At 38.0% G+C, this 27977-nt stretch overlaps 3 protein-coding genes and 1 pseudogene across 11 annotated transcripts in view; all 4 read left to right on the top strand.

Annotated features, from left to right (window-relative positions):
• Positions 1–2545, top strand: part of LOC121512826 (hydroxylysine kinase-like) — a 28055-nt gene extending 25510 nt beyond the window's left edge. For all 4 annotated transcript variants that reach the window (XM_041792308.1, XM_041792307.1, XM_041792305.1 and 1 more), the window contains exon 5: positions 6–2545. In XM_041792308.1, coding sequence (XP_041648242.1) covers positions 6–448 — 443 coding nt within the window. In that variant the 3' untranslated portion in view covers positions 449–2545. The remainder of the gene's footprint in view (positions 1–5) is intronic.
• On the top strand, positions 41–19431 carry LOC121512830 (hydroxylysine kinase-like). Of its 4 annotated transcripts, XM_041792317.1 has the most exons (5): positions 10878–10965; positions 16639–16961; positions 17338–17480; positions 17716–17896; positions 18874–19431. In XM_041792317.1, exons 1-5 carry the CDS (start codon positions 10928–10930, stop codon positions 18876–18878), a joined length of 690 nt encoding a protein of 229 aa, XP_041648251.1. In that variant the 5' UTR covers positions 10878–10927; the 3' UTR covers positions 18879–19431. The 4 variants fall into 4 exon arrangements, with proteins under 4 accessions (XP_041648252.1, XP_041648253.1, XP_041648250.1 ...); XM_041792318.1 differs by lacking the exon at positions 10878–10965 and adding an exon at positions 41–178 and having other exon boundaries at positions 17716–19431; XM_041792319.1 differs by lacking the exon at positions 18874–19431 and having other exon boundaries at positions 10875–10965; positions 17338–17408; positions 17716–17952.
• LOC121512828 (hydroxylysine kinase-like) lies at positions 18874–27451 on the top strand. 3 transcript variants are annotated; one of them, XM_041792313.1, is made up of 6 exons: positions 18874–18925; positions 19439–19612; positions 23181–23486; positions 24591–24733; positions 25351–25528; positions 26668–27451. In XM_041792313.1, exons 3-6 carry the CDS (start codon positions 23183–23185, stop codon positions 27108–27110), a joined length of 1068 nt encoding a protein of 355 aa, XP_041648247.1. In that variant the 5' UTR covers positions 18874–18925; positions 19439–19612; positions 23181–23182; the 3' UTR covers positions 27111–27451. The 3 variants fall into 3 exon arrangements, with proteins under 3 accessions (XP_041648247.1, XP_041648249.1, XP_041648248.1); XM_041792315.1 differs by lacking the exons at positions 18874–18925; positions 19439–19612 and adding an exon at positions 21148–21245 and having other exon boundaries at positions 23316–23486; XM_041792314.1 differs by lacking the exons at positions 18874–18925; positions 19439–19612 and adding an exon at positions 21148–21245.
• LOC121512232 lies at positions 19258–20669 on the top strand (annotated as a pseudogene).
• Positions 27452–27977: the final 526 nt, after the last annotated feature.

The raw sequence follows: 27977 nt of genomic DNA, 5'->3' as shown, positions 1-27977 counted from the left end.
TTTAGGTATAAACCACGGTGACTTCAATGACCTCAATATACTTGTGCAACCTGATGACAGTAACAGCTACAGGATCTCTGGCATCCTTGACTTCGGGGACATGAACAGTGGCTACTACATCCATGAATTGGCCATCACCATCATGTACATGATGACAGAACACCCTAATCCCATTGAGGTGGGTGGACCCATTTTAGCAGGCTGGGAAAGTGTCCTTCCCTTGAATGAGGCGGAAAAGGACTGCCTCTATTTGCTGGTGTTGTGCCGTTTCTGTCAGTCGTTGGTTTTAGCTCGTTACTCTGTGACGTTGCACCCAGAAAATGAAGAGTATCTGATGATCACCTCCAAAAGAGGTGTCAAGATTCTCCAACAACTGTGGGAGCTGGGAAAGGCACAGGTGGAGAAGGTTTGGTTTGAGAGTGCTGCTCAGTTCAGTGACAGAAAGTGATATCTAAGGAAAGCCATTTACAAATAATGCTTGACTGGGTGACTACATTGAGCCACATTTATAGGATGATTTTTGAAATATAGTATTTTGTGCTCTTTTGGAAAATTTAAAAAGGTTTTACTCTGATAGTTGAGGCATTTTAAAGTAAAATACTGGGCTTCATTCACCAGCATCTTCCTAAATTTTACACTTAAATCTGTTCTGAAGAACCTGTTTTCTTAATCTGATGAATGCCATGTCCATGTTAGCTGGAAGCTTGCATGTGTTTTCCTAATTTGAGTAGAGAAATGTCTCTTTAATTTCCAGATATGGGCTTGAGACTGCAGGGCCATGTGCAAACACTGAAGCCACACAGAGTTAAAGCGAGAAGTGGAGAGGCAGCATGAATGCTTCACATAATGTCTAAAAATGATGATGCTCTTTATGCCAACTGAAACAATACACCTCAGTAGTTCTTTAGGTAGATATTGTATTCAAATTGAAAACAAGACAGGCTGACAAGCTAAATGTTATGAGGCATTACTTGTCTTACTTGTGTTTTTAAGACCAGTGAGGATAAAGGGATCTTTTTTATTTTTGTCAGGGATTTTCTAAAAAAAAATAGTATTTAAAAATTATTTCAGTGTCATGTCTTTGTAGAAATTTAAGAACTTTAAACTGTGATAAAATCATGCAGTGATGTGTATGGTATTGCATGTCAAGTTTAACATTACAGTGATTTGAAGAGTAGAGGATAACTAACCTTGCAAAGCAAACGAGGGGCAGTACTTTTGGATGTGGCGGAGTCATGACATAAGCAAGCAGCAACAAGAGGCTGGTGCAATTTTGGTGGAAGAGATCAGTGTTAATGCTGCTATAGTGTCAGTTTTATCAGAACTTGACAACATTTCTTTGTTAAAAGAACGAAGAACAGCACTGAGTTGCTTTCTTTTCAAAAATGACAAAAGTCTACAGTAGCAATGGTTCATGCTATGCAGTTCTCTATGGAGTTTACTTCTCGGTAGCGGCCACGTCACATGTTTTGTTGTTCTGATTGACTCATAAAGATGTGACAGAACGTTTATCCAATCACCCTCTGAGTTTTTTTCAAAGGCCTGCCCTTTCCCAAACACTGTCTATGGGAGGTTTTCCAGATGGATGTGTGAAAACAAATCCATCTGGCGTGTCAGGTCAGAAGATAATTGAATGACTACATATGTTTGAAACACAGTCCTGCCTATCCCTCTTTGTCGAAGAATAAATCGTCCAAATAACAAACACACACTAGAGAAGCACTCGGAGAGCGCAGACCTCTGCCATTAGCCTTATCTCCTAACAGTATAGAATCCTTTAAAAAATTCCTGGATCCAGACAGTGATCGGGATCGCTCCCAAAATTTAATCAATTCTTTCTTATGCCATTTCTGACATTCCCTGAAAATTTCATCAAAAGCTGTCCACAACTTTTTGAGTTATGTTGCGAACAAACAAACTAACAAACGAACAAACCCACCCAGTCACACAACAGCCTCTCTTCAAGTGTTATGTGTGACTAATTTTCTTGTTTGAACAATACATTTATTTTAAAAGACTGAGAAGAAAACAAATCAGTAATGTGGTGGCAGAGAATGGTCTTGAACAACCCCAATTTGGTGGTGCAGCTATAAATGTCTGTCTATTCACACAAAGAAACAACAAGTTTTAACACTTGATAGTAACATAACTTGCTGCTGGATTAGTTCACACAGGTTATCTTGTGCCTTAATAAGTGACAGTATTATGTTGATAAGGCATATTTGCTGTATCCATAATGCTTGTAGTAAAGTTTGTCTTTATACTGTTTACTATTCATGAGATGTACACCCAACATAATGTAACTGACCAGGGCTTCATTATTTTCTCTGATATCATTTTATTCCTTCAAAATAAGATTACTTGACTCCTGCGTTAAGACTGAAGGTCTTGCTGTATATTTTTTCAATAAACCATACTTCTGTGTAGGTTCATATTGTAGTTAGATGGGACCTTAACTTCCTTTGTGTGTTAAATCACTTCTTTGTGATCAGGTTTCATACTTTTATTCAGTGCCAGCCATCCAAATAAATGAATGAAGGCTTCATTTCAAAGTCTGTTTTTGTTTTTTTCCCAACATGTGTGCTATCGCTCTGCTTGGTCGTGGAGGAAAATTGTATTATAACTTTGTGAGTGGTCTTTTGCATCTGTTCTTTCAACAATTCTGAAGAATCACAAGATACTTGTGCCTTACAAAAAGGATCAGCGCTCAGAAAAAAAATCCCTAATCCATTACTATTTACCTCCACAAGTCAACCGTGCAGACTGATGGGTATCAAGAAACCTTTGCCAGGGTTGTCATGTTGGAACCCTCCTTCACCGGTGTTTTATCATTTTAGTCCCAAAACGCCTCCAGAGGGCTGAACAGTGATCTCCAGATAGCAGAGACATCATTATCTTACCTACCTTACCACATGGCAACACAGCCTTAACAGCAATGTCATCTTTAACAATGCTCCCTACATGCAAGCTCCAGATAGTGACAACGCTGACACTACCTACCCTAGAATGACTCATAGCTGCAACTAAAGAAAGACAACTATTCCTGGTATAAACATTACACGTGAAAATGAAAAAAGTACAAAGGAGAAAATGAGAAAGATCAGCAGAATGAGAGCTTAGCAATAGGGTGGGGGAGGCAGAGCTTAAGTTGAGGTGCCCTGACAGGGGCTAGAGCACACTTCGCCTGGCGTGGCATGATGCTGTACCTCTCCTAGAGGAAAGAGCAGATTATGAGAGTAAAAAATTGGCTTAGATTGGAATAAGAATAACATTGGTATTAAAATGCTTGGAATTGGCTGCAAAACCACCCAAAGAGGTATTGTAACTGTATGACAATTGCATCCAGTTTTTACATGGCTGCCACTTTTCTCCATGACACTGAGTTGTAGCTCATCAAACTCCAGCATTTGGTTTGACTGGTAGAAATCACAGAAATTTGTTATTTTTTGACGTTTTGTTGGGCAAATTGAGGCATGCAATGACCTCAGACTGCTAAAAGCAATTCACTTCCCTCTGAAGTCCAAGTGTAGCCTCATGTCAAACTTGGGTGGTGGAGGGGGAGGTAAGGCCCACTGATCTTGACATGTAACCTCTGACCTCCAAAATCTAATCAGTTCATCCTTGAGTCAGAGTGCACCTTTTGTGCAAAGTTTGAAGATAATACCTTAAAGCGTTCTTGAGATATCAGGTTCACAAATGTGGCCTGGATAGACTTCTTGACAAACAAGCAGTTAGCCTGAATGCGACACCTCTCATCCTGGCTACCGTTAGTGCAGAGGTATCTCGAGAATTAAACTCCAGAAAAAGAAATACAGTCAGTTGTCACCAGTAACCCAGATATCTTAATTTTTGCCACAATGGCACATTTTATCCATAGCTCAAGGCAAAAAGCTATAAGTGTAAGTTCTCTAAAAGTTGTTTATTTTACAAGCTGCTGTCTGGTGCTATAAAAACCTGACTACAACATTGAACTTATTTTAGAGTAAGCTCAGTATCACCTGACACTACATGTGCTCCAACATGAACTTAGCAGAAAAAGTAAGGAAATGTGTGTCAGGTAGATTTTTTCTTTGTTGTAACAATGCTTCTTGGCAATAAATCTATACCGTTGGAAAGCCTGTTTGTTTCCCTTGTAGGTCCTGTCCACACGGAGCTGAAAACGATATATTGCATTTTGTTTTGAAAAAGTTTTCTGTAAAGACGGGATAGTTTCAGGAAATATCCACGTAAGCGTGGAACTGCTGAAAACGACTGAAGTCGCTGTACTGCATAGGGGAGAGTGGGGTGATTTGTGCCAAAGGGGAAGTAGTGCCACCCCTTGTTTATAGAAAACCATAGAAGAAATTGGTTATGTGACCACATATTTTTGAAGCGCTATCCATTTTACTCATTCTGCATAAAAGGGAGACACATGGCATGAGAGATAAGCACATTTTAGCTGAAAAAACTGTTTTTTGCTTTCAAAGTAAAAAGGTTTTTTGATTGTTGTTTCTGAACAATAGACAACTTTGAAAAAATTTCACACATGTTTTAGTGCTTTAGTAGGCTATACAATGAGTCTATACAGTTAGCATGATGCTGGCTCTAATTTGCTGGATCATGCTAGTTTTTCAAAATAGTGGGGTTGGGGGTGATTTGTGCCAAAGGGCCTGGGTTAAAATGTGCCAGTGGCACACCCACAAACCCAGACCCACAGACACACCCAAACCCTGACACCCACACAACCAGACCCAAATCCCCACAAATCCAGACCCACACATGCAGACCCACACACCCAGAGACACAAACCCCAGACCAACAGACCTAGACCCTAACCCACACACCCTCTCACCCAGACTCACACACCCAGTCCCACACACCCAGACACGCAAACACACACCGAGACCTACACACCTAGAACCCAGCAAAGAAGGGCCAAGATCAGCTGGATAAGTGAGGTGATGGGCATGCCTCATCTGTGTTTGATTTACCTGTCATTTGTTTAATGTAGCTAACACTGATTTCAGTTTTGAGTTTGCACTATGTTATTAAAGAGCAGTTTTATTCCTTTTTTAAGTGGCCTAAGTCACAATGGGATGTTCAGAAATTGGCCTAAATCACTTTATTTGTATATGTTCTGTAAGCGTTCAGACAGTTCAGAACGCGTTCAGACAGCGTTCTATGTATGAAATGATAGGTTTAGGTTTTTTGTGTTTTCCCAAAAACTACAAAATATGTCTTATCCCATTAGTTTAATAGGGTGACGATATCTAAATAAAAATTAAAAGAGTAATTTGGTATTGAATTTGTCTTGCTTTTATATAGTGTTACAGTTTATGAGATTAAAATGTTCTGTTTTACTTCAATAATGACTGGCACAATTTACCCCAACGTATTCTCCCGAAAGGCACAATTTACCCCAACGTATTCTCCCGAAAGGCACAATTTACCCCGCACCAGGGGCAAGTTGTGCCACAAGACCACTTTTTTTCTGAAAGCTATATTTCTTAAACAGTTTATTTCAGATCCAAAGTTATTGTTCCCAGGGATGCACCACATCCTGAAATAAATGTACATACTTAAATTGGAGGCATTACTGTCATGGCCTTACTTTAAAGTCACTTGAGTAAAAACTGGCACAACTCACCCCACTCTCCCCTATGCCAAACTCTGGAAGTAGTCTCTGAAAAACCATGCTCTGGGGAGTTATCATTGTCATCTTGAAGGACAGAGTTCAGTCCCAGACTGTGGAGATATGAGATTGCCACTGGTTTCAGAATCTCATCTCAATATCTGTCTGCTTTGAGATTGACTCCAATGGCGACAAGCTTTGTTTTTCCAGTGAAGGAGATGTCGCCCAACACCATCACATGTACATTCATTACACTACCCAACTGACCTATGGCTAAACCACGCCCCCTCCACTCACTCGGACAAACAATGAACATTCAGTGACAGGCGCTATGGCAGTTGTCACAGTAGGAGACATTTCGCAGGAGGCCATTGATGATTTTTGGAGACAGAAAGATCGCATATCATCTAGAAGTCACCAAAAAGGTCTAAACTACACATTGGAGGGATATATTAATCATTTTATTGTGGAGAAGGTTGATAAAAAGCTTCAGTTACAAGCCAAACAAGATATTGCACAGTTATAGCATTGTCTTTGGGCTTTCAAGAGAGTTCAGAATGGATTTCAGGGCAAAACTGTTCATGAGTCTGGTGGTGCGTACATTGATTGACCTTTAGTCTTTTCCAGAGGGGAAACAGTTCAAACTGATGGAGTACAGGGTGATGTTGGTCCTCCTAGATGCTGGATATTTCCTCCACTAAACAGTTAACCCATAAGAACTCGGACCTATTTACCCTATAAGGACAATAATGGGGGATATAAAACAGACTAAATGGACCACACAGAACACTTCTCTAATGTGTTCTTTAAACACTGCCCCCTACTGACAAATATCTGGAAAGATACCTGCATGTCACATTTGGAGTTTGTGGTTAATTTATTCTTCATTTGAAAATAAGGATATTTTGTTTGTTTAATAGCATATATTTGCATTTTTATTTACAGTTTCACAACATACTTCAACATTCTAACTTTAATGTTTAAGTTGAACTAAAAGCGTCTTTGATTTGTTTTGCGAAAACAAAATATGCAAAGTGAATGAAAATAAATACTACCACATATTGGATAGTTATGCAACAGGTTACAGTAGCTGCAAAAAACTGAGCCACAGACAGACCTAGTAACCTTCAGGGAACATGTACAGGGCTTAACAAATTTATTAGACCGCCAGCCAAAGTAAGGTTTATGCCACTGCTGCCCTAAATTAACAGCATTGGTAATTACCAAAATAATTTTTTATGTTTCTGCAATGGCTAATACACCAATATGTAGAAGCTCTTTGACCTAAATGATATTTTCAATGCTAAAATATGATTATTGTTGTTATCCACAAATTTTCAAATTTACTAATTTACAAAAAAACTGAAAAAATAGTAAAACACATTAATATTTATTGATTAATATGTCAAATTATAGTTATTTACTTGCATTCCTGAACAGAAAAAATTGTTTTAGTGGTTGAATGTTATGCTTGATTAATTTCTGACTTCTCAGAGAAGCCCAGTGAGCTGGCTCAAATTTGGGTATAAAAAGGTGAATTCAGTTTGAAATTCCTCATTCCTGTTCAAAATGGTAAAACGTGGAGAGCTCACTGAAAATGAAAGAGTCTGCATTAAAGCACTTCATGATGCTGGATGGTTTTTGAGACAAATATGACAGGTGGTCTAATAAATTTGTTAAGCACTGTATGTGTGTGTCTAAGAGACTGATTACAATGGTTTAAACAGTGCTGATAGTACAAAGGTTTGGTCCCCTTTCACTATCCTTTTGTAGTTGTTTTGCACCATGTACATGTTTTCTGAAGGTTACTTCAGCTACAGTAACTTGTTGCATTGCTAACCAATAGGGGGTAGTATTTATTTTTATTTAGTTTGCACATTGTGTATATTTGTTGTATGTCAAACACAGTGGGTTCTTATATTTGTAGTGCCACTGGATTCTCACACACCATGTTTACAATGAAAAATTCAGAAATTAAAAAAAATGTTGATGACTTAATCTAACCTTAGAAGAAATCTGATGGCAAAAATGTAGAAATTGATGTTAAAAGTCTTCAGATGAAGTTTCTCCTCTCATGCAAATCTAATCTAATACTGCCCTCTTGTGGCCACCACAAAGTCCTGCCCCATTTAAGGCTGCAAATTAAAGCTTGGTGATTTTCTAGCAACAAAGTAAAGGAACTGCCTTGAGTTGTAGTCAGCCTTATAATATGGTTGTTTGAATCGTATACTTTTCTCACATTACAGCTTTTTATGTCAATGAAAGAGCAAATGTTTATGGTAACAGGTTATTAATTCCGAGTTTAATCAGAAGTTAAAGTAAATGTTGTAATGACCCAACATTCTGAGTTTTTTTATTTCTGCTGATGTAAAGTTTTCACTCTTACAGAAATTATTTCATTGAAGTTAAGAAAATGAGGCTGATAAGTTGTAACATACATGATTAAATATTGTTTTAAGGGACTAAGTATTCTCCACGGGCAAAGCGCCATTAATTAGTATGTTGGATGATGGATTTTTATCAATGAAGAGGTTAAGCAAACAGTTAACATTCAACTAGGAATGCTTAGTATCAGTACCAGCAAATAAAAGGTTTATGTATCAATTACCAGATTGACAGACATGAACATTTTTGTCAGTATCTAACTAATGTGCCAACACCCAATATACATATGTGCCAAAATGCTTCACATCCTAAGATGAAGCATAAAGCTACACTATATTGCCAAAAGTATTCACTCACCTGCCTTGACTCACATATGAACTTCAGTGACATCCCATTCTTAATCCATAGGGTTTAATATGACGTCGGTCCACCCTTTGCAGCTGTAACAGCTTCAACTCTTCTGGGACGGCTTTTCACAAGGTTTAGGAGTGTGTTTATGGGAATTTTTGACCATTCTTCCAGAAACGTATTTGAGGTCAAACACTGATGTTGGACAAGAAGGCTGGCTCTGAGTCTCCGCTCTAATTCATCCCAAAGGTGTTCTGTCCGGTTGAGGTCAGGACTCTGTGCAGGCCAGTCAAGTTCATCCACACCAAACTCTCTCATCCATGTCTTTATGGACCTTGCTTTGTGCACTGGTGCACAGTCTTGTTGAAACAGGAAGGGGCTATCCCAAAACTGTTCCCACAAAGTTGGGAGCAAAGATATGCTGAAGCATTCAAGGTTCCCTTCACTGGAACTAAGGGGCCCAGCTCCTGAAAAACAACCCTACACCATAATCCCCCTCCACCACACTTTACACTTGGCCCAATGCAGTCAGAAAGTACCGTTCTACTAGCAACCGCCAAACCCAGACTCGTGCATCAGCTTGCCAGATGGAGTAGCGTGATTCGTCACTCCAGAGAACGCGTCTCCACTGCTCTAGAGTCCAGTGGCATCATGCTTTACACCACTGCATCCAAAGCTTTGCATTGCACTTGGTGATGTATGGCTTGGATGAAGTTGCTTGGCCATGGAAACCCATTCCATGAAGCTCTCTATGCACTGTTCTTGAGCTAATCTGAAGGCCACATGAAATTTGGAGGGTTGTAGCGATTGACTCTGTGGAAAGTTGGCAACTTCTGCACACTGTGCGCCTCAACATCCGCTGACCCCGCTCCGTCATACGTGGCCTACCACTTCGTGGTTGAGTTGCTGTCGTTCCCATTCGCTTCTACTTTATTATAATACCACTGACAGTTGACTGTGGAATATTTAGCGAGGAAATTTCACGACTGGACTTGTTGCACAGGTGGCATCCTATCACAGTACCACGCTGGAACTCACTGAGCTCCTGAGAGCAACCCATCCTTTCACAAATGTTTGTAGAAACAGTCTGCATGCCTAGGTGCTTGATTTTATACACCTGTGGCAATGGAGTGAGATTATGGCTATGAAATTGAAAATATCAGGCAAAAGCCAGATGTTGTGCATCCCTAGTTATACCAGTGAGATGAAACAGTTCCTGTGTTATGTTATATCTCTGTATGGTTATGGAGGAATTATTATAGCTTCATGAGTGGTCTTTCACATCTTTTCTTTCAACAAAAATAGAATTACATTAGAATTAGAATAATATGGAATTGGCTGCCAAACCACTGAAAGAGGAGAGAAGAATTTTCTACATGGTTTTCTGGTTTTCTCCATGACACCTATGCTAACTGAAGATATGAATAATAGAGAAAATTCCTCTCTCTCTCCCCATATTTCCTGTCTGTCAAAGTTGTCCAGTCCCTACAAGACAAAAGTCCTACAATAATCTAGATATCAAGCCATTATAATCGACTTGAGAGAACAAGGGTCAAGTTGATGCATAAAATGACATCTGACCTCCAAAATCAAGACAGAGATTTAGTATGTCTTTCTGCCATTACCATTCCGTATGTGTTGTGCACAGAGACTGATTTTTTTGATGGATGGAGAGTACCAAAATAATGCCCTCTGTGGGTCAGAGACACAACCATAAATCTGTTTGATAAATAGTTTACAGGACAGTCTGTTGGTTTTATAATGATTGATCAAACAGAATGCCTTGTGTGCAGGCTGCAGGTGTTACATCTAAATGTCTTTAAGTTAAAAATGAAGTGCCCCAGGGCTTAATCTTTGGACCACTGATATTTAAACTTTATACAACAGCATCAGTCAAAATGTACTAAATGCAAATTTTCATTTATATGTGGATGACACTGTCATTTACTGCGCTGCTGCTGCACAGCATCAGGCTCTCTGTTGCTCATAAGAAGCCTTTGATTCTGTACAGGACACTGTGGGAGTTATAATTGGTTCTGAATCCTGACAAAACCAAACTCAAGATGTGTTCATGAGTTTCTTTGATGTTTTCAAGGACAAAACCTCTGAACCTGCCTTTTGTTACGATGTCTCAGGGTGATGTGATTGAGTCTGTGTCTTTCTATAAATACCTTGTATATATGATTGATGATTCTTTGACTTTTAAGTTTCATATTGAGCAGCCTATAAAGAAGGGTTGTCGGTGTTGTAGGTGTTTAAATAAATTTAAATGAATATGTTTTGTGAGAAACCAGTTGACCCTCTCACATTAGTAATGATACAGTCTTAGATATGTCCAAAAATGTGGGGCAGAGAGCCCTCACAAGATCACATTAATAACAAAATTGTGGGGAAAAAAATGTACAACACATCCTGTGTAGCCTTTTTACTTTAGGTTTCATTAACTGATGCCAAACAATAATTGAACAGATTGAGCGGATTCGGCTAAGGTTCCCCTCCCAAATTTCCATTGCATCCTCAGATCTTCCTCTCAGCCACTCCCACAGCATTTACTGCTTTAAAGGGCTACACTTCATCAGGTGGATGCCATTGACGGAAGTTACACGTCTACAGAGAAACTGGTAGGTCAGCTGTTAGAAGAATGAATGTGTTTTATCATGAACCGTTATTACATAAAGCTATGTCTGTGTGTTGAATATAATATAAATATATCGAGGATACAGTTATACCAGACTGATAGAACTGTTGCTATAACACGCGTAACTTCCTTCTTATTCATATTCAGAGTCAGTATGGTACAGTTTTTATTTCTCACCGCATGCACAACATTCTCATTAATTCTTTTCTTAAACAAACTGCCGTTAACAATGCTTATACTGTGGTACTTGTCAGTTTTACTGGCGAACTTTTGTTAATCCAGGATACGTGATTTCCGAATGAAATTTTTTGGCAAAGTTTTAAGTCGAATATGCAAACTCGACCTAACATTTTCACTTTAATTTTAAAATTAACAGATAAGAAAAGAATAGCCTAAAGAGGTTCACAGAGGGGAAAAAACGTCTCTGGTGGCACGATGATAATAGTGACCGTGCTAACTGATGACTACAAAATGAATGCGATTTTGTTTGTCTTGATTACATAAAATGTTGAAAACTTAAAGATAAGTTTCTTTTTCTTATTTTGAAATAACTGGTAAAATGAACGATGCTAAGTTTTGATGAGATATTTATGCTGCAGGAAACCCGGAAGTCCCAGACAAAGCCATTGTTTTAATAGGCTATAGTTAAAAGTTTCCACCTTAGCTGACTCCTGATCCAACCTCAACAGTTCTTCCCTGATCAAAAACATCCAGTAAACATCGGTGGTGCACATCATGAACATCTGACAAATATTGACATAGCCTGTTTCTTGGAAGACTGTTCTTCATTTCCTCATCTGAACTCTGCCAAAAACAGCAGCATAATATGCTGTTCAGCGTGGACGATTCAGGAGTGGTTACAATGAAGTCCGAGACCACTTTCAAGACTTCAGGCAAATCAACTTTAACAAGGAGTACTTAATGATTTCCCAAAATCCCTTTTACCATTCCAGAAAAAGGATGTCTACATGTGGATGAGTCTTTTCTGATCTACAGTATTATATATGGTTTTGTTGCTGAATATCATTTTCTTTATGATTCTATGGGCTAGATATATGCCTAAAATACACTACACTAAACAAAGATGTGTTTTTGAGGACTTAAGTTTAGACCATCTGTTTTAACTTTGAAAAACACAGCTGTAGGGTAGCCAAAAAATAGAGTCTGGGTGTGCTCTGTAAAAACTGGCTGTGCATCATTTGACCTCTGGTGGAAAATTCACATGCTTTGTTATTTTATTAAAACATCAAAACACCTCATCAGATCATCAGACACTCAGATTTCTCATTGAGAACATTTAAATAAGAACATAGCAATAATGGAAAGTATACTTTAAACAGAACTTTGTTGAAACAGGTAAAAAAGTTCAGATTTATCACAGATATCTGGCTGCTCTGGAGGAAATCACACACTTTCTCCCTTCTTCATAATCAAAGTACGCTCTCCTTCAATAGGCTTAAATCCCATCTCAATGCACACATGAAACAACACACAACAGAGAAAAGGGCCACACTTGGCAAGTACTGTATGATTAAAATGAAGTGTCCACCAGCTTTGTTGCAGCTGACTTACAAAATTATGAGGCAACTTTTGCTACTATAAAACAGTGCAAATGAATCCAACAGAAACAATCTAATTCACCCTATCTCACTGGCATACAAAGGCTTGGCCATTGTGCAGTAATTTGAAGAAAATGTAACCCTTAGATGCATATTGACCTTATTGCCAAATCATCATTTATAGACAACAGTTGTGCTGTCGTCAAAAGAATACTTTTATTTTCCCTACAGCACACAGAGGTTGTGAAACACAGGTCTTCAAATTAAAGAGATTGGATTAAAGGTACAGTGTGTAGAATTTGGCTGCATTTTGCCGAACAGAAATGGTGTAAATGGGATATAATGTTTATATATTTGTGTGAAGTATGTTAAAATAAGTGCACAATCATCTCCTTTAAAATTTCGTTTTCTTTTTACAAAATTAGAATAAAACTTTTTAAATTTACATTACTGCGGGTCGCCCTCACGGAGGCTGACATAACGAACTGCCATGTTTTCTTCGGCAACGTTTTGGGAAAAGAAAGAGCGAAACGCGATTTTTAAATACGAACCTGCCTGCCGGTCCTGAAAGCTACCTGGAAGGCAGGTGGAGAAGAAGACTGACCTATAATCTATAAAAATAATGGTTACAAAAATGAATGAATAAACCCTCACCTTGGAAAGCGTCAATAGGAAACGTTTGAGAAAAGGCAGAGGCTTTGAAAAAAACTCGGAGTATGATTGGGTGAACGTTCTGTCACATCTGTACTGGCCAATCAATGCAACAAAACACGTGACGTAGCCGCTATCGAGCTGTGTGCGCAGCTACTGAGGATTAACGAGAAATATGGCGACTATAGACAGGAAAGTACTTGACTTTTGTCGTTTTTGAAAAGAAAACAACTCACTGCTGTTCTTTGTTCTTCTTTTAATGAAGAAATGTTGTCAAGTTCTGATAAAACTGGTGCTTTAGCAGCATCCACGCTAATCTTTTCCTCCATAACTGCACCAGCTCTTGCTGCTGCTTGTTTACGTCATGACTCCGCTTTGCCTGAAAGTATTGCCCCTCGTTGCTGATTGGTCCTGTCACTTTCTAACCGGGCCAAAACGGTTCCGACAGGAGCTTTCAAGATGGATTTGCCAGTGAAAAACAAGGAAATGGGCATATCCATCTGCTTTGCAAGGTTATTTCCTGGTTGAAACCAGACTCGAAAACAGGAGAAACTGTTGTTATTCTGTTTTTGACCAAAAATGGTAAAAACTAAAAAAATCAACCAATTTTCCATTTTTCTGGTTTTGACCAGTAATGGAAAAATGGAAAAACAAGCCATTTTTCCATTTTTGACCACAAATGAAAAAAAAACTTGAAAAATGAGTTGTTTTTCTGTTTTTTAATTTTCAAATAACATAAAAAAGGGTCCAATTTTTGTTTTTTCAGTTCTGTTATTCTGTTTTCTTTATTTAATGAAATACTTGCGGAAAAGGAAATCATGTGACCCACTGGGAAATGTGAGCATTTCAAAATAAAAGCCTCTATATCAAAACAAGAGCTATCCATTGAATTTTACAGTATTATAATAGGCCAAAATGCTCTATATACAATGTATGATAAATGATGCAAGTTGTTAATGTACTGGCATTTTAATGGACTATAATGTTATTACCTCTTTTTAAATCCTTTATTCTTATTTCATATATATATATATATATACACACACACACACACATATATATACATATACATATACATATTTTTATTTTGAAATGCTTTGCTTTCCCAATGATCACATGATTTCCTTTTCCTCAAGTATTTCATTAAATGAAGAACACAAAATACATGAATTTTATTAAAAAAATAGATCCTCTATTTGAAATGTTATTTGTTTTCCATTTTTGTGACCAAAATGAAAAAATTGAAAAACAACTCATTTTTTTGTTTTGTTTTTTTGTTTGTTTGTTTTCAATTTGTGGTCTAAAACAGAAAAAAAAAAAAAGCTTGTTTTCAATTTTCCCAGTTTTGGTCAAAAATGGAAAATTGACTCATATTTCTTTTTTTCCATTTTTGGTCAAAAATGAAAAAATCAGAATAATGACAGTTCTCCTGTTTTTTGAGTCTGGTTTCAACCAGGAAATGGATCTGCCAGAAAATACACTGACTAATTCCCTGTATGTTTCTGTGCCCTATTTTGACGTTCTATGAGGACTAACAGCAGCTTTGTTATATAAGTTAGATTGTAATTATTGGTTATAATTTGTATGACCACTTGAACATTTAGGTCTATTTAGTTGTGTTAGCCACATAGCGATACCAATACTACTGCTTCCAGCTAATGTTATTTCATTTCCATTTTTTACACACACATACACATCTACACACTAAATAAAGCATGCATGTCCTCTTAAACCTGTCCGCCTCAACCACTGTAATTTCAAAGAGCATAGAGAGCAACTCTGCTAAAGTGTGTCTTTTATTATGAGAGCAGATCTTCCGCCTGCTGCACACTGGTGACAAAAAGGCAGCATTTCTGCTCCAGGATCAGCACATTGGACAGCTCCAGGTGACCCTGACCCAAGACAGCATAGCACTGGGTTAATGCAGAAGTGGAAAAAGTACATGACTATTATACTCAAGTCAAAGTTTAGTTACTCTGATTATAGTTAAATAAAAGTAAAATTACTGGTCTTTCACTCTACTCAAGTAAAAGTAGAAGCATTTTATTTAAAGTTTACTTTGTAGCTATAGGAATTGTACAGTAAAATGTGATCTTTCCATATTGTCAAAAATATCAAGAGAATAGATTCTGAACCAGGTTGTTCAGGTGAAGTCACACCTCTAAGACTGTATCATTGCTGATGTGAGAGATTCAACTGGTTTTCTTACAAAAAAATATTCATTTAAATTTATTTAACCAGGAAAGCCTGATAAAGATCAAGAATCACATTTACAAGACAGTCCTGGCCAAGATGGGCTGCAGCACAACTGACAAAGTTATAGACATGACACATAGCACACACACAGATCAACCAATCCTAAGTTACAGAGCTCAAAGTCATCAGTCATCTACAACCTGATGCATCCTCCTTCAGCACCTTAAATCTGCTTTTGAAAAGACTGAAAAAGACCAGCTCCCCCATACCAGAGGTGGAAAAAGCACACGACTGTTGTACTCAGGTAAAAGTACAGTTACTCTGTTCAAAATTTACTTAAGTAAAAGTACTAGTCTATAGATCTGCTCAAGTGAAAGGTAAAAGTATTTCATCTAAAGTTTGCTTCAAGTACTGAGTAGCTACTCAGGAGTTGTACAGTATAATATGATCTTTCCTTACTGGCAAACACAACAGTCTGTGGCAAGGTAGGTCTCCTCTGGCAAGAACAAAGCAGAGAGTCAACCTCATAGCAATGCAATGCATACCAATGAAGAATATGCACTTTGTGTCATTCAGGAACAACTAAAGTCACAGGCAGAAACACAAACTCAGTGGATAACTTCACTCATGGTGCAAATGTGTCTCACATCAAAAACAACAATAATCCACCAGAAACATTACCAAAAGATGCAGGGATCACTGTACAACAGACAACATCATCACACAATGAAACACTTTGCCCATGTGCATGATGGGGAACTTTGCCTACACATTCTCCTAGATTTGAAATCGCACTTGGCGAGGCTTAGATCAGTTTACTCTTTACAAAGTTGAACTAACACTGGTGGATCGACACTGTCAAATAACTCCTGAAGACTATTAGACTCGAAATGGGACTAATATTAAACTTTGGGAGTAAAAATCAACTTTGTTTAACCCTCAGATATCAACACTACAGTCGCTATGTACAACAGCTGTTTTGGGATGTGGAATCATTCTCGTTCTAAATTATGAGCCACTGGGCAGTTAACAGAGGTGAAAAAAGTGTAATAGCATTGCACTCAAGTAAAAGTGCAGTTGTTTTAGTTAAAACTCACTTCAGTAGAAGTAAAAGTACTTGTCTCTAAATGTACTCAAAATGTACATGCTAAAGACAAATTTAATTTGCTTTCAAACCCATTTTCTAAATGAAGATTACAATAGATGTTATTATTAACAATACTATTACATGTTGCCTCTTTGTATTTCAGGAAACAATATTCAGCAGTAATGGCAGCTCAGCATGTCAAGCCCAACTTCAGTCAGCCTCAGGTGGCTGAGTTGGTGAAAAGGCTCTTTGGGCTCACCCCATCAGAAATCCGCCCACTGCCGAGCTATGATGACCAGAACTTTTATGTGGCAGCAGGTGAAGGTGGCGAGTTCGTCTTGAAGATCATGAACTCAGAGGACAGTAAGGAACCCAAGCTAATTGAGATGCAGACATATGCTATGTCCTTCCTGCAACAGAACGGACTTCCTGCCCAAACGGCCCTGCCCACAACCTCAGGACAGCTCATGAGCCTTGAGGAAATGGGTATGACATCCTTCACACAGTATAGATCTAAGTAATGACATGTTGCACAGCAAGACAGAAATATCCTCTTAATTGCAGCAGCAAAGCAGAGGGAAGATTGTTGAGGAAGTCAAGTAGGCAACACCTACAAGCAATTTGGCTGCTTTAAGAGGAAATGTTACAAATATTGTAACTGCAGAACAAGATAACACTGTAGACTGTCTTCTTCAACTGGTTACATGGAAGCAATCAAATGCATAAACCCCAACGCTCTCTAAAATTAATACACAAATGCTTTTAGTACTGATAAGTGTGCTTTTATGCAGGGCCAAATCATGCGGGTTGTGCTTTATGTTTTTTAACAGCAGGTTTACTCTTGTGTTTCTATCTATGACAGACTGCGGCTATGGCTGTCAGAAGTACCTGGTGCGCCTGTTGACTTATCTTCCGGGAACAACTATTTCTGAGGTTCCTCTAACTCCTCATTTACTGTATGAAACAGGCCAGACAGCAGCCAGAATAGACCAAATTCTACAGAAGGTATACACCGTAGAATCATTCAAAAAAGCCACATTACATTGACCATGATTGATTTATAAAATCAATAAAAGGGTAAAACATCCAAGAAGGTGTATACTTTTATCGGCACTGAATGCACTATCAGTAATTAAACTGATTGAAAATACACTGATGACAATACTGACACTGATATTTTAGTGGTAGTTTTAGTTTACAAAATTAACACTGCCTCCAAATCATTGTTAAATTTTTCCAGATGGAACACCCTCATCTTGAAGTACTACAGAGAGACAATTTCAACGGGAGCCTGTCATATATACCACTCTTGGAAAAATGCACCAATCTGTTGGATGGAGATCCTCTACAGGAAGTTATAAACTCTGTCATACATCAGTTTAAGACCATTGTGATCTCTAAACAGCCTAATTTCCGGAAGTGTGAGTATGATATTTACTAAATAGATTCTCCTCTACTCTATTATAATTATTGATGATTAAATACTTGATTTTGATTGGCTGCTTTTGAACCTGGTTATGGGTGTTTATAGTGTTACTCTGGCTCTCAAGCTTCACAAGCCAAATAGAGTTATGGCTTGTATAAAAAGGTTTTGATAAGAGCTACAGTCCTATAAATTCAATAAACATCCCACAAAAGCTGGAATTTGTTGTGATAAATGAGTCTGTCATTTGACACTAAAATCAATTAAAAAAAAAATTCTCTAAAGATTGTAGTAGGTTTAGCTATTGTTTAGAACAGGGGTTCTCAAAGTTTTGATAGCTGAGGGCCAATTTAGGAACCCAACGTTGGACTGAGGACCGCCCAAGGAAAAAAAAAAAACATAAAAAAAAAAAAAAAAATCCCATTTGTAATCATTTTAATGACCAGATTGCATCTCTACAGTTTACATTTATTGGTTTGCATCCAGTTATGTGCAATAAACACATTTTGATTAATAAATGAGGCTAAACCTGGCAAAACTTGACAAAACCTTGAGAAAACCTTGAGAAACATTGTAATGCACACAAAATACCTGGGGTTGTCTGCCCTCTACAGTCAAATTGGGGATATAACAGTCCTGTGTGCATTCCATTTCAGAATATATGTTAAAACTTATTTAGAACAGTCAGTCTCAGGTTTAGAAGGTTGTGTGTTTTTTGTGTTTCTTTTTTCTCCCTTTGTTGCAAGCTGGTGGGAGTGGCTTAGAGGCACTGAGGCTCCTCAGTTACTCAACTACAACTCATTGGAAGCAATTAGCTCCTGCTTATATTCACCTGACTGAAGCTTAGAGGGTGCCAGAGTATGCTATCATCCAGTGTAATAACAGGTTCAACCTCAAGCTTTGTCTTTGAGGACTTTTGTGATTTTTGTAATGTTTCCTTGGAGATTATAACCTCTTTTGTGCTCCTTTCTCCAGTCTAGACTCCCAGTGCCACTCCCATGCTGTCAGCCCTAGATCTGCTCTTTGTGTAAACAAATCAACTCCTACCTACAACCCCCAAAAAATAATTTACTAAAACTATATTTATTTTGGTGCAATATTTTACCAGTATAAGTTTATTGTGAAATATTGAGAAAAGCAGCAAGACATTGAAACTGTTAGTTACAGCTAATTTATACTCTTCAATTTATGTTTATTATGGCTATGTATTGAGGATGTTTCTCTCATTTTGCTCAAGCCAGATTTGATAGTGAAATGCATTAAAATAAAAAACATTGTGATTTATTTTTTTTCTTACAGCTAATGTTGACTGTGGTTAATCAGGATTCTTCCCTATTCAGTGTTCATGATCTGGACTCTATGGGCCCCCAAATTTTCTGCATATTCCTCCTTTTTGTGTGAACTCTTAAGCAAGACACCTTTCATCCTCTTTGACACTATGTATTCTGTCTGCATATCTAGCAGAGACTAGATAATGCAAGTTGGCTCCATTTGAACAACTAAATGTCTTTTTTTTTTTTTTTTTTTTTTTTTCTTAAAGGCATTATCCACGGTGATTGCAATAACTTCAATATTCTTGTGCAACCTGATGACAGTAAAGGCTACAGGATTTCTGGCATCCTCGACTTCGGGGACATTGAACAGTGGCTACTACATCTATGAGCTGGCCATCACCATGATGCACATGATGACAGTTTACCCCAATCCCATCGAGGTGGGTGGACCTATACTGGCGGGCTGGGAAAGTGTCCTTCCCTTGAACGAGGCGGAGAAAGACTGCCTCTATTTCCTGGTGCTGTGCCGTTTCTGCCAAATGCTGGTTTTAAATCGTTCCGCTGCGATGTTGTACCCAGAAAACAAAGAGTATGTGCTAAGTATTTCCAAAGGAGGTGATAAAATTCTCCATGAACTTCTGGAGCTGGGGAAGGAGCAGGTGGAGAAAGTGTGGTTTCAGAGCGCTGCTCAGTACAATGACGGACAGTGATATTTGAGGTGTTACACTGAGCCGCATTTAAAAGATCACTTTAAAAAAAAAAAAAATTTTGTTGTGCACGTTTGGAAAAAAAAAATTACTCTTAGACTACAGACATTTTAGATTAAAACTACTGGGCTTCATTCACCAGTATCTTCCGAAATTTTCTTTTTGTTCTGAGTAGTCAGTTTTCCTAAATTGACAAATGTGATACTCTTTTTAGACATGCAGAAATCCAATACTGTTTTTTTTTAACCAACAAACTTCACAGGCATGTTTTGTGGACCTCTGAGACCAATATAAACTTGTCTTAAAATGGTAAAATATGTCCCCTTTAAGTATTAAATGTTGCCACTAAAAATGGATCCATGGTTCAGCAGTCAAACAGCTTGTAATAGAAAGTTTTTTTGCATTTTCCAGGTTTAGTTTATTCACCCCTGTGAATGATCAAGATTATACAATGCAGAGTAAAATTCTAGTAGGAACAAAATAATTGTTCACTTTACTTGTGGATGTTAGTCTAGTTTGACTGTACTGACCACAAACGTGTGGTTGAAAGGCTGATGGGAAAGCTTGAGGCAAACACCAAACTTTTCACCTCACTTCTGCTTGAGACAATGTGTAAGATAAACAATATTTTGTAAATTACTCAACAGTAATCTTGCAAGACATTATTACACATATTTCATCTACAATTGATATGTCATTTATATATTTGTTATTCTCAATTTTTACATGAACATACTCAAACAATTTTGTTTCAATAAAGCACTTCTTGTGTGGGCAAGGTTCCCCATCATTCCCTTGAGCAGAGTGTTTTCCTTTTACTTAAACTTAAGTAAATTATAACCAAAGTAACTGTAGGCTACTTGAGAACAATAGCCATGTACTTTTTCCACTTCTGCACATGATGTGTCCTTCATGATAGTATCCTACATGTGTCCTACATGATCGTCATTTGCAGAAAGACAGTGATTTTGTAAGGACCAAAATTTTATGTCTGGGTCAGGTTGCTACACGCAACAATGGCCTCCATTCCAGAAAACCGGTTGCATATCTCGCACCTGTAATTATACAGTCAGAGACGTCAAAAAGAAGTGAGACAGAGAGCCCCCAGCAGATTACAACTTGCCTATCAAGTAAATGTAAATAAAAATAGTAGGAAAACGTGTGATCAAGATTTTGAATAAATCTTGTGTGTTTAAATTGAATTTACTAATATCAAACATCCACTGAACGTGTTTAGATTCTGCTGGCTTCCTCCCCAAACGCCCACTACATCCCCAGGTCTTCCTCCCGGCCACTCCCATGCTTTGGAGGGCTGCACTTCATCAGGTGGTTGTCTAAAGTAGGCTACAGGTCTACAAAGAGACGGGTAGGTTTTCTGTTGTAATACAATGTGTTTTTATGAACCGTTAGCCTAATTTTTTATTTCATATAGCCTACCGCTATCTCCATGTGTGACCGACAGCACTGTTGCTATAAGTAACACGGAAATTTCTACTGACTCGAGTCAGTATGATTCAGTTCAAGGATTTGTGTTAATGGTGTGGTACTAGCTAGCTACCTGTTACTGGCGACCTAGGTAGCTTACGTGATTGCCGAAATAAACTTCCTGGCAAAGTTTTAAATCGAATATGCAAAGTCGACATAATGCGATGAGGAAAATATACACAGTAGTGCATAGAGAAAAAAATAAACCGTCTACGGTGGCACGATGATAATAGTGACCGTGTTAACTGCTGACTATAAGATAAATGTGACTGTGGTTTGCGATTACACCAAATGTTGAAAACTTAGTGGTGAAAAAGTTCAGATTTTTCACTGTGAAATATCTGGCACCTCTGAAGGAGACACACATTTGGATCTGCACGTATTGATCAAAATGATTAGGCGACTTTGCGACCTCTAAAACTGTGCAAGCGAATCAAATAGACACTGTCTAAATCACACAAAACAGTCAGTGGATTTAATGTTCACCTTATGCTGGACTGAACAGTGTCTCTGCAGGTGCAGCCTTGTGCAGTAGCTACACACTAACTCACCAGCACACAGATGCTTCACCATTGCGTAGTAATTTGGGGACAGATGTACCCTTTCTGTGCATATTCTGCAAAAGCATTATAGATGACAAACAGCAACAGCCACACAGAGTCATAACACAGGAATCTGCTGAGATCTGATGGTGACTCGATGCAGATTTTATTTTCTCAACAGTACAGAGGTAGTAATACTACACAGATCATACCGCTGAAAGAAAATAAAACACTGTGTCAGTAAATAAATGTAAGTTGGATGGAGTATTTCCGTTGATTTAACAGCAGATCTTCTCCTTCAGCACATTGGACAGCGCCAGTTGACCCTGGCCTGACCTGTGACCACATAGCATTCATGTAGTGTTAAAACTAGCTATTTTTAAGAGGTATACTTGAAAGACATATTTACCACAAGGAAAATATGCTACTTGCTGACATCCTAAAAATTTAACCGTACATTACCCAGGTCTGCTGACATTGCCACAAACAGGATGAAATATAACCATACATTCCTCAGGCTAAACATTGTAGCATTGTGTGCCATAACTATGTAGTAGACAAGCAGTATGCTCTAGTTATGGTTGTATTTTTAATGCGGTGTAAAACACATCCATATTGTAGGCTATACTGAGCTACTCAACTTTATTTGTATAGCACGTTTTATACATAGCTTGCAGCCCTAAGTGCTTCACAAGAAACAGGGAGGACATAATACAGGGACAATGAATAAAATCATAAAAGATGAACACAAGGGAGAAGTTAAAAAAACCCAAACAAATAAAATAAAATGATATAAATGAAATAAAGGTTAAAATAAATAAAACTTGGATAAAAATACAATAACAGAAAGTTTAAAAAGGATTAAAATAAAAAATATTCAGAAACGTATAAATTAAAATCTCTACAGGTTGAATGAGACCTTTTGGACAAATTTAATTTCTATCTCTGATATTTCTGGCTCCACAGATCTTCTGAGGGATGGTCGAGTTACTTCAAGACCCAAATCATTGGAGTCTGAGTTCTCATATTATGGGTTATGATCAAAGTTAGACGCCCTAATGGCATAGAGGGCTGAACTACTCTGGGCTTGATTAGAAATCAGGCTTCAGCCTCACAGTAATGTTGATGTCACTGTTTCTCCTTGGCCAAGACATAATGTAACCAGCTTAACGTAGTCCACCTGAGTTTCCTGTGTCTTCATCTTTGTGTTGGAGTCATTTTCTCATTTAAAACTTCACATGAAATTGACCAGGATTAACTACTTCATTCAGCAGTAATGGCAGCCCAGCATGTCAAACCTAACTTCAGCCAGCCTCAGGTGGATCAGGTGGTGAAAAGGCTCTTCAGGCTAACTCCATCAGAAATCCGCTCACTGCCGAGCTATAATGACCAGAACTTTTATGTGGCAGCTGTCAAAGGTGGCGAGTTCGTCTTCAAGATCATGAACTCAGAGGACAGTAAGAACTCCAATCTGATCGAGATGCAGACATATGCTATGTCCTTCCTGCAGCAGAACGGACTTCCTGCCCAAACAGCGCTGCCCACCTCCTCAGGACAGCTCACGAGCCTTGAGGAAATTGGTATGACATCCTTCACACAGTTTAGACTGTAGGAATGTCATGTTGCATGCTTGATTCTTTTTTTCACTCATGCAGCATAAGATGAAGGCCTTGGCATAAAAAAAATGACAATTTTCTTTGTTTCTGTACACATTTCTGGTAAAGATATTCACAACAAACACACACAGAAATTTGTCATGGTGTTTTTTAATAGTAGTTTACTTTAGACAAAAATGATCTCTCTGCCACTGTTATGGAAATTTCCTATATTTCTCAGATTTCTAATATTCCTTTCTCCACAAATAGTCTGAGGGTTAAGTTATTTCAAGGCCCAGGTCAAGCTGTATTGTCTGGAGTGGAGACTCTAGCTGTCTCTACTCTTCTCTTTGGTTTATAGTCTAAACTCACCAGCTTGAGTTAGATAAAATGCTGTTTGTGCCTATGGTCAAGGTTGTTTCCTCATAGCTTGTGTGTCTGTGAATCTAAGACAGAGAAAGTGTGACTCCTGTACGTCTTAGCACTGGAGGTCACTGAGTGGAGTCATCATATTTTGAGTTACATATAAGAGAGTGAACTACTATGGGCTTCCTTAGAAATCTGGCTTCAACCTCATACTGTGTTGATTGTTTCTCCTCAGCTGAGACGAAGTAAACAGCTCAGCTTAAGCCATCTCAGTCTCCTTTATCTTCTTCTCCAGACTGACAATGTTGTATATAACAAAAAGTGATAAAGGTTATTAAATATTAAATAACTTTTGAAACATAAATCATAGCAACTTTTCATCCCTCTGGAAGGTAGACATTGCATCATTAAAGTGATCCTATCCTTGCCTTTGTAGATCTTATAGAAGCATTTCTAGCAAGACTGGAATTTCTCAAGATGATGAAGAATGAATCTACACTGGTAGATCTGATAGTGAATGTATTTGTATTCATTATTTAAAACCCCTTTTTGGTCACTTATTGCGACTAGCTTGAATACTAATGGCCTTTTACTTGGATGTTGCCAAACATATATCTACAGAGGAAGGTCTTTATGCAAGGCCACAACATGCAGGTTGCGCTCTATGTTTGCTGGGAGCAAGGCTAACAGATGGGATACTTATGATGTTTTTAACTTTGACAGATTGCGGCTATGGCTGTCAGAAGTACCTGGTGCGCCTGTTGACTTACCTACCTGGAATAACTATTTCTAAGGCTCCTTTAACACCTCAGTTACTGTATGAAACAGGCAAGACAGCAGCCAGAATGGACCAAATCCTACAGAAGGTATAAACCGCAGAAACATTATGAACTTGAAAGATCAATTATGTTTGTTTTAAACAAAAAAAAAAAAAAAAATTGAGTGTTTTATGCAACCATCCTTTGTAAAGTGTAACTGCTCCTTCTTTTTTGGTGTTCCCATAGTATGTCATGAATTCATATAATTGCATCTTTTCTATTGTCAGCCGTACTTGCTTGAGAATCTAAATAAGTTTATGTAGGAACAGAAGGACTAGATCAGACCTACTCTACTTTCTGCCTGTGGGTCAACTTGGCCCAATTATCAATCTGATCAACTGATCAATCTGATCAATCAATATGCCTCGACAAATTTCACCCTGCTTATACATACAGGTGGTTAAAAACAGAGAAAGAGTGTACTCAACTTCCTTTAACTTCTCAAGTGTACTGTTCTTTGTCATCTGCTCTTCCATAAAGAGTTAATTTTTCTCATTCATTCTCCATGACAAAGACTAAACTTAAATTTTTATCACCCAAGATTTATTTTCAGCTAGTTTTAGTCTAGTCCTTGTCATGGAATAAAGGTAGTTGACTAATATTTTTAGTCAAGGTTTTAGTTGACAAATTTAACACGGCTTCTATATTATTATTATATTTTCCAGATGGAGCACCCTCATCTTGAAGTGCTGCAGAGAGAGAATTTCACCTGGAGTCTGTCAAATATTCCCCTCTTGAGAGAATACATCCATGTGTTGGATGGAGATCCTCTACAGGAAGTTGTGAACTCTATCATTCATCAGTTTACCGCTGTGGTTCCCAAATGCTCCAATTTCCGCAAGTGTGAGTATGATATTTACTGATTAGACTCTCCTCTTCTTTATCATATTAAAACTTTTAACATTGTTTGGGGAAATGCTTGATTCTGATTGGTTGCATTTGAACATGGTTATAATATTTTTTTAATGTTACTCAGGCCTTCGAGGAAAATATAGTTATGGCTTTTTCAAAATAAGTTTTGATTTCAGCTGTAATTTCATAATTATCACAATATGAGCAATCCAATAAACATATAGCAAAATTTTTAATTTGTCATGATAAATGTGGATTTTACTTGGCATTAAAACAGGCCATGCAGGGGGTGCAGGGGTTAGCGCTGTTGTCTCACAGCACGAAGCTTCGCTTTTCATTCAGGGCCTTTCTTTGCAGAGTTTGCATGTTCTCTCTGTGCATGTGTGGGTTCTCTCCCGGTACTTTGTTTTAATCCCACCAAGAAAGACTCGTTAGGTTAATTGGTGACTCTAAATTGGCCGTAGGTGTGGGTGTGAACATGCCTAGTTGTCTGTCTCTACAGGTAAATGTCAGCCCTGTGATTGCCTGGCGAATCCCGCCTCTTGCAAAATGACAGCTGGGATAGGCTCCAGCCTGCTGTGACCCCCAAAAGGATAAGTTGTGTAGAAAATGGATGGATGGATAAAAAAAGATCATATTTCACACCATGTTTCTTTTGCAGTCAGTAGTTTATTTATTTGGATTAAATGCATTTTTGTTCAGGATGGACACTTTTTATAAATCGCAAGTATAGTGGGAAACCTGGAGAAAAGCAGAAAGCATTTGAGTTATAGCTAATTTCTACTCTTTTGTTTATTACGATAATTCATAATAGATATTTTCCTAATATTGCTCAAGCCAGATTTAGATAGCAAAAGGCATAAAAACAATTGTTAGATTTTGTTATAGTAAATGACCATTGTTAATTAGGATGCTTCCCTATGTGGTGTCCATTACCAAGAATGTTTGTACTCTCAAATGTCCACATACTCTTCCTTTTTGTACTCCTTTTTTATTTTTAAACCCTAAAACAAGAGACCTGTCATCTCCTTTGACTCAGTTTGGGATTCTCATTGCATGATGTATTCTGTCTACATATGCACATTGGTTCTACTTAATAAAAAGAACAACTTTTGTTATCCTTTTTTAAGGCATTATCCATGGTGACTTCAATGACCTCAATATTCTTGTGCAACCTGATGACAGTAACGGATACAGGATCTCTGGCATCCTTGACTTCGGGGACATGAACAGTGGCTATTACATCTGTGAGCTGGCCATCACCATCACGCACATGATGACAGAACACCCTAATCCCATTGAGGTGGGTGGACCCATCCTGGCGGGCTGGGAAAGTGTCCTTCCCTTGAACGAGGTGGAGAAAGACTGCCTCTATTTGCTGGTGCTGTGCCGTTTATGCCAGTTGTTAGTTTTAACTCGCAACTCTATGATGTCATACCCAGAAAATGAAGAGTATCTGATGAATGTTTCCAAAGGAGGTGATAAGACTCTCCAACAACTGTGGGAGCTGGGAAAGGTGCAGGTGGAGAGGGTGTGGTTTAAGAGCGCTGCTCAGTACAATGGTGGAAAGTGATATAAGCCATTTACAAAACAGGGTATTTTGTGCCCTAGTAAGTGACAATATTACATTGATAAGGCATGTTTGTTGTATCTATAATGTCACGTTTGTCTTTTTACTGTTTACTGTTACTGAGATTTACATCTAACATAATGTAACCTACCAATGCTTTTTATTTCCTCTAAAACTTCTTATTCCTTGTAAAGAAAATTACTCGACTCTTGCATCATATACTGTATGTCTTACTGTATGTATTTTTTATGAACCATACTTCTGTGTAGGCTTATGTTCTAATTTGATGCGACCTTAACTTCCTTTGTGTGTTAAATGACTTGTTTGGGTCCAAATATGAACCATTTTATACTTCTATCCAGTGCCAGTCATCCCAATAAAGGAACTGAAGACTTTGAAATCTGTTTCCTTTTTTCCAACATGTGTGCTATATCCTGTTTGGTTGTGGAGGAATTCTGTATCATTACTTTATGAGTGGTCTTTTATGTGTTATTTCAACAAGAATAGGCTTAAATCAGATTTTGAATAACATCAGAATTACAGTGTAAGGAAATGGCTGCCAAACCACTGAAAGAGTTATTAGAACTATATGACAATTGCGTGCAGTCTTTACCTGTTAATTTTATAAGTCAATCATTGTCAATGTGGCTTTTTTTGACAAAAATAAAAGTACAAAAAACTCTTTAATGTCAAAGGGAAAACACATTTCCACAAAGTGATGTCAATTAGATGAAAATATATAATGTAAAATAAGTGACAGCATAAATATTCACACCCTTCAAGTCAGTGTTTAGTAGAGTCACCTTTGACTGCAATCACAGCACTGAGTCTGTGTGGATAGGTCTCAGTCAGGCTTGCACATCTGGACAC

This window comes from Cheilinus undulatus, linkage group 7 (genome assembly GCF_018320785.1).
Source record: "Cheilinus undulatus linkage group 7, ASM1832078v1, whole genome shotgun sequence".
NCBI lineage: Eukaryota > Metazoa > Chordata > Actinopteri > Labriformes > Labridae > Cheilinus > Cheilinus undulatus.
This window is presented reverse-complemented; position numbering and strand designations above follow the sequence as displayed.

Coding starts and splice junctions, on each gene's coding strand:
- LOC121512830 (XM_041792316.1), top strand. CDS start 10,928: ATGCCATTGACGGAAGTTACACGTCTACAGAGAAACTG. Junction 10,966..16,638: donor ACACGTCTACAGAGAAACTG/GTAGGTCAGCTG, acceptor TTTGTATTTCAG/GAAACAATATTCAGCAGTAA. Junction 17,481..17,715: donor TAGACCAAATTCTACAGAAG/GTATACACCGTA, acceptor AAATTTTTCCAG/ATGGAACACCCTCATCTTGA.
- LOC121512828 (XM_041792313.1), top strand. CDS start 23,183: ATGGCAGCCCAGCATGTCAAACCTAACTTCAGCCAGCCTCAGGTGGAT. Junction 23,487..24,590: donor CACGAGCCTTGAGGAAATTG/GTATGACATCCT, acceptor TAACTTTGACAG/ATTGCGGCTATGGCTGTCAG. Junction 24,734..25,350: donor TGGACCAAATCCTACAGAAG/GTATAAACCGCA, acceptor TATATTTTCCAG/ATGGAGCACCCTCATCTTGA.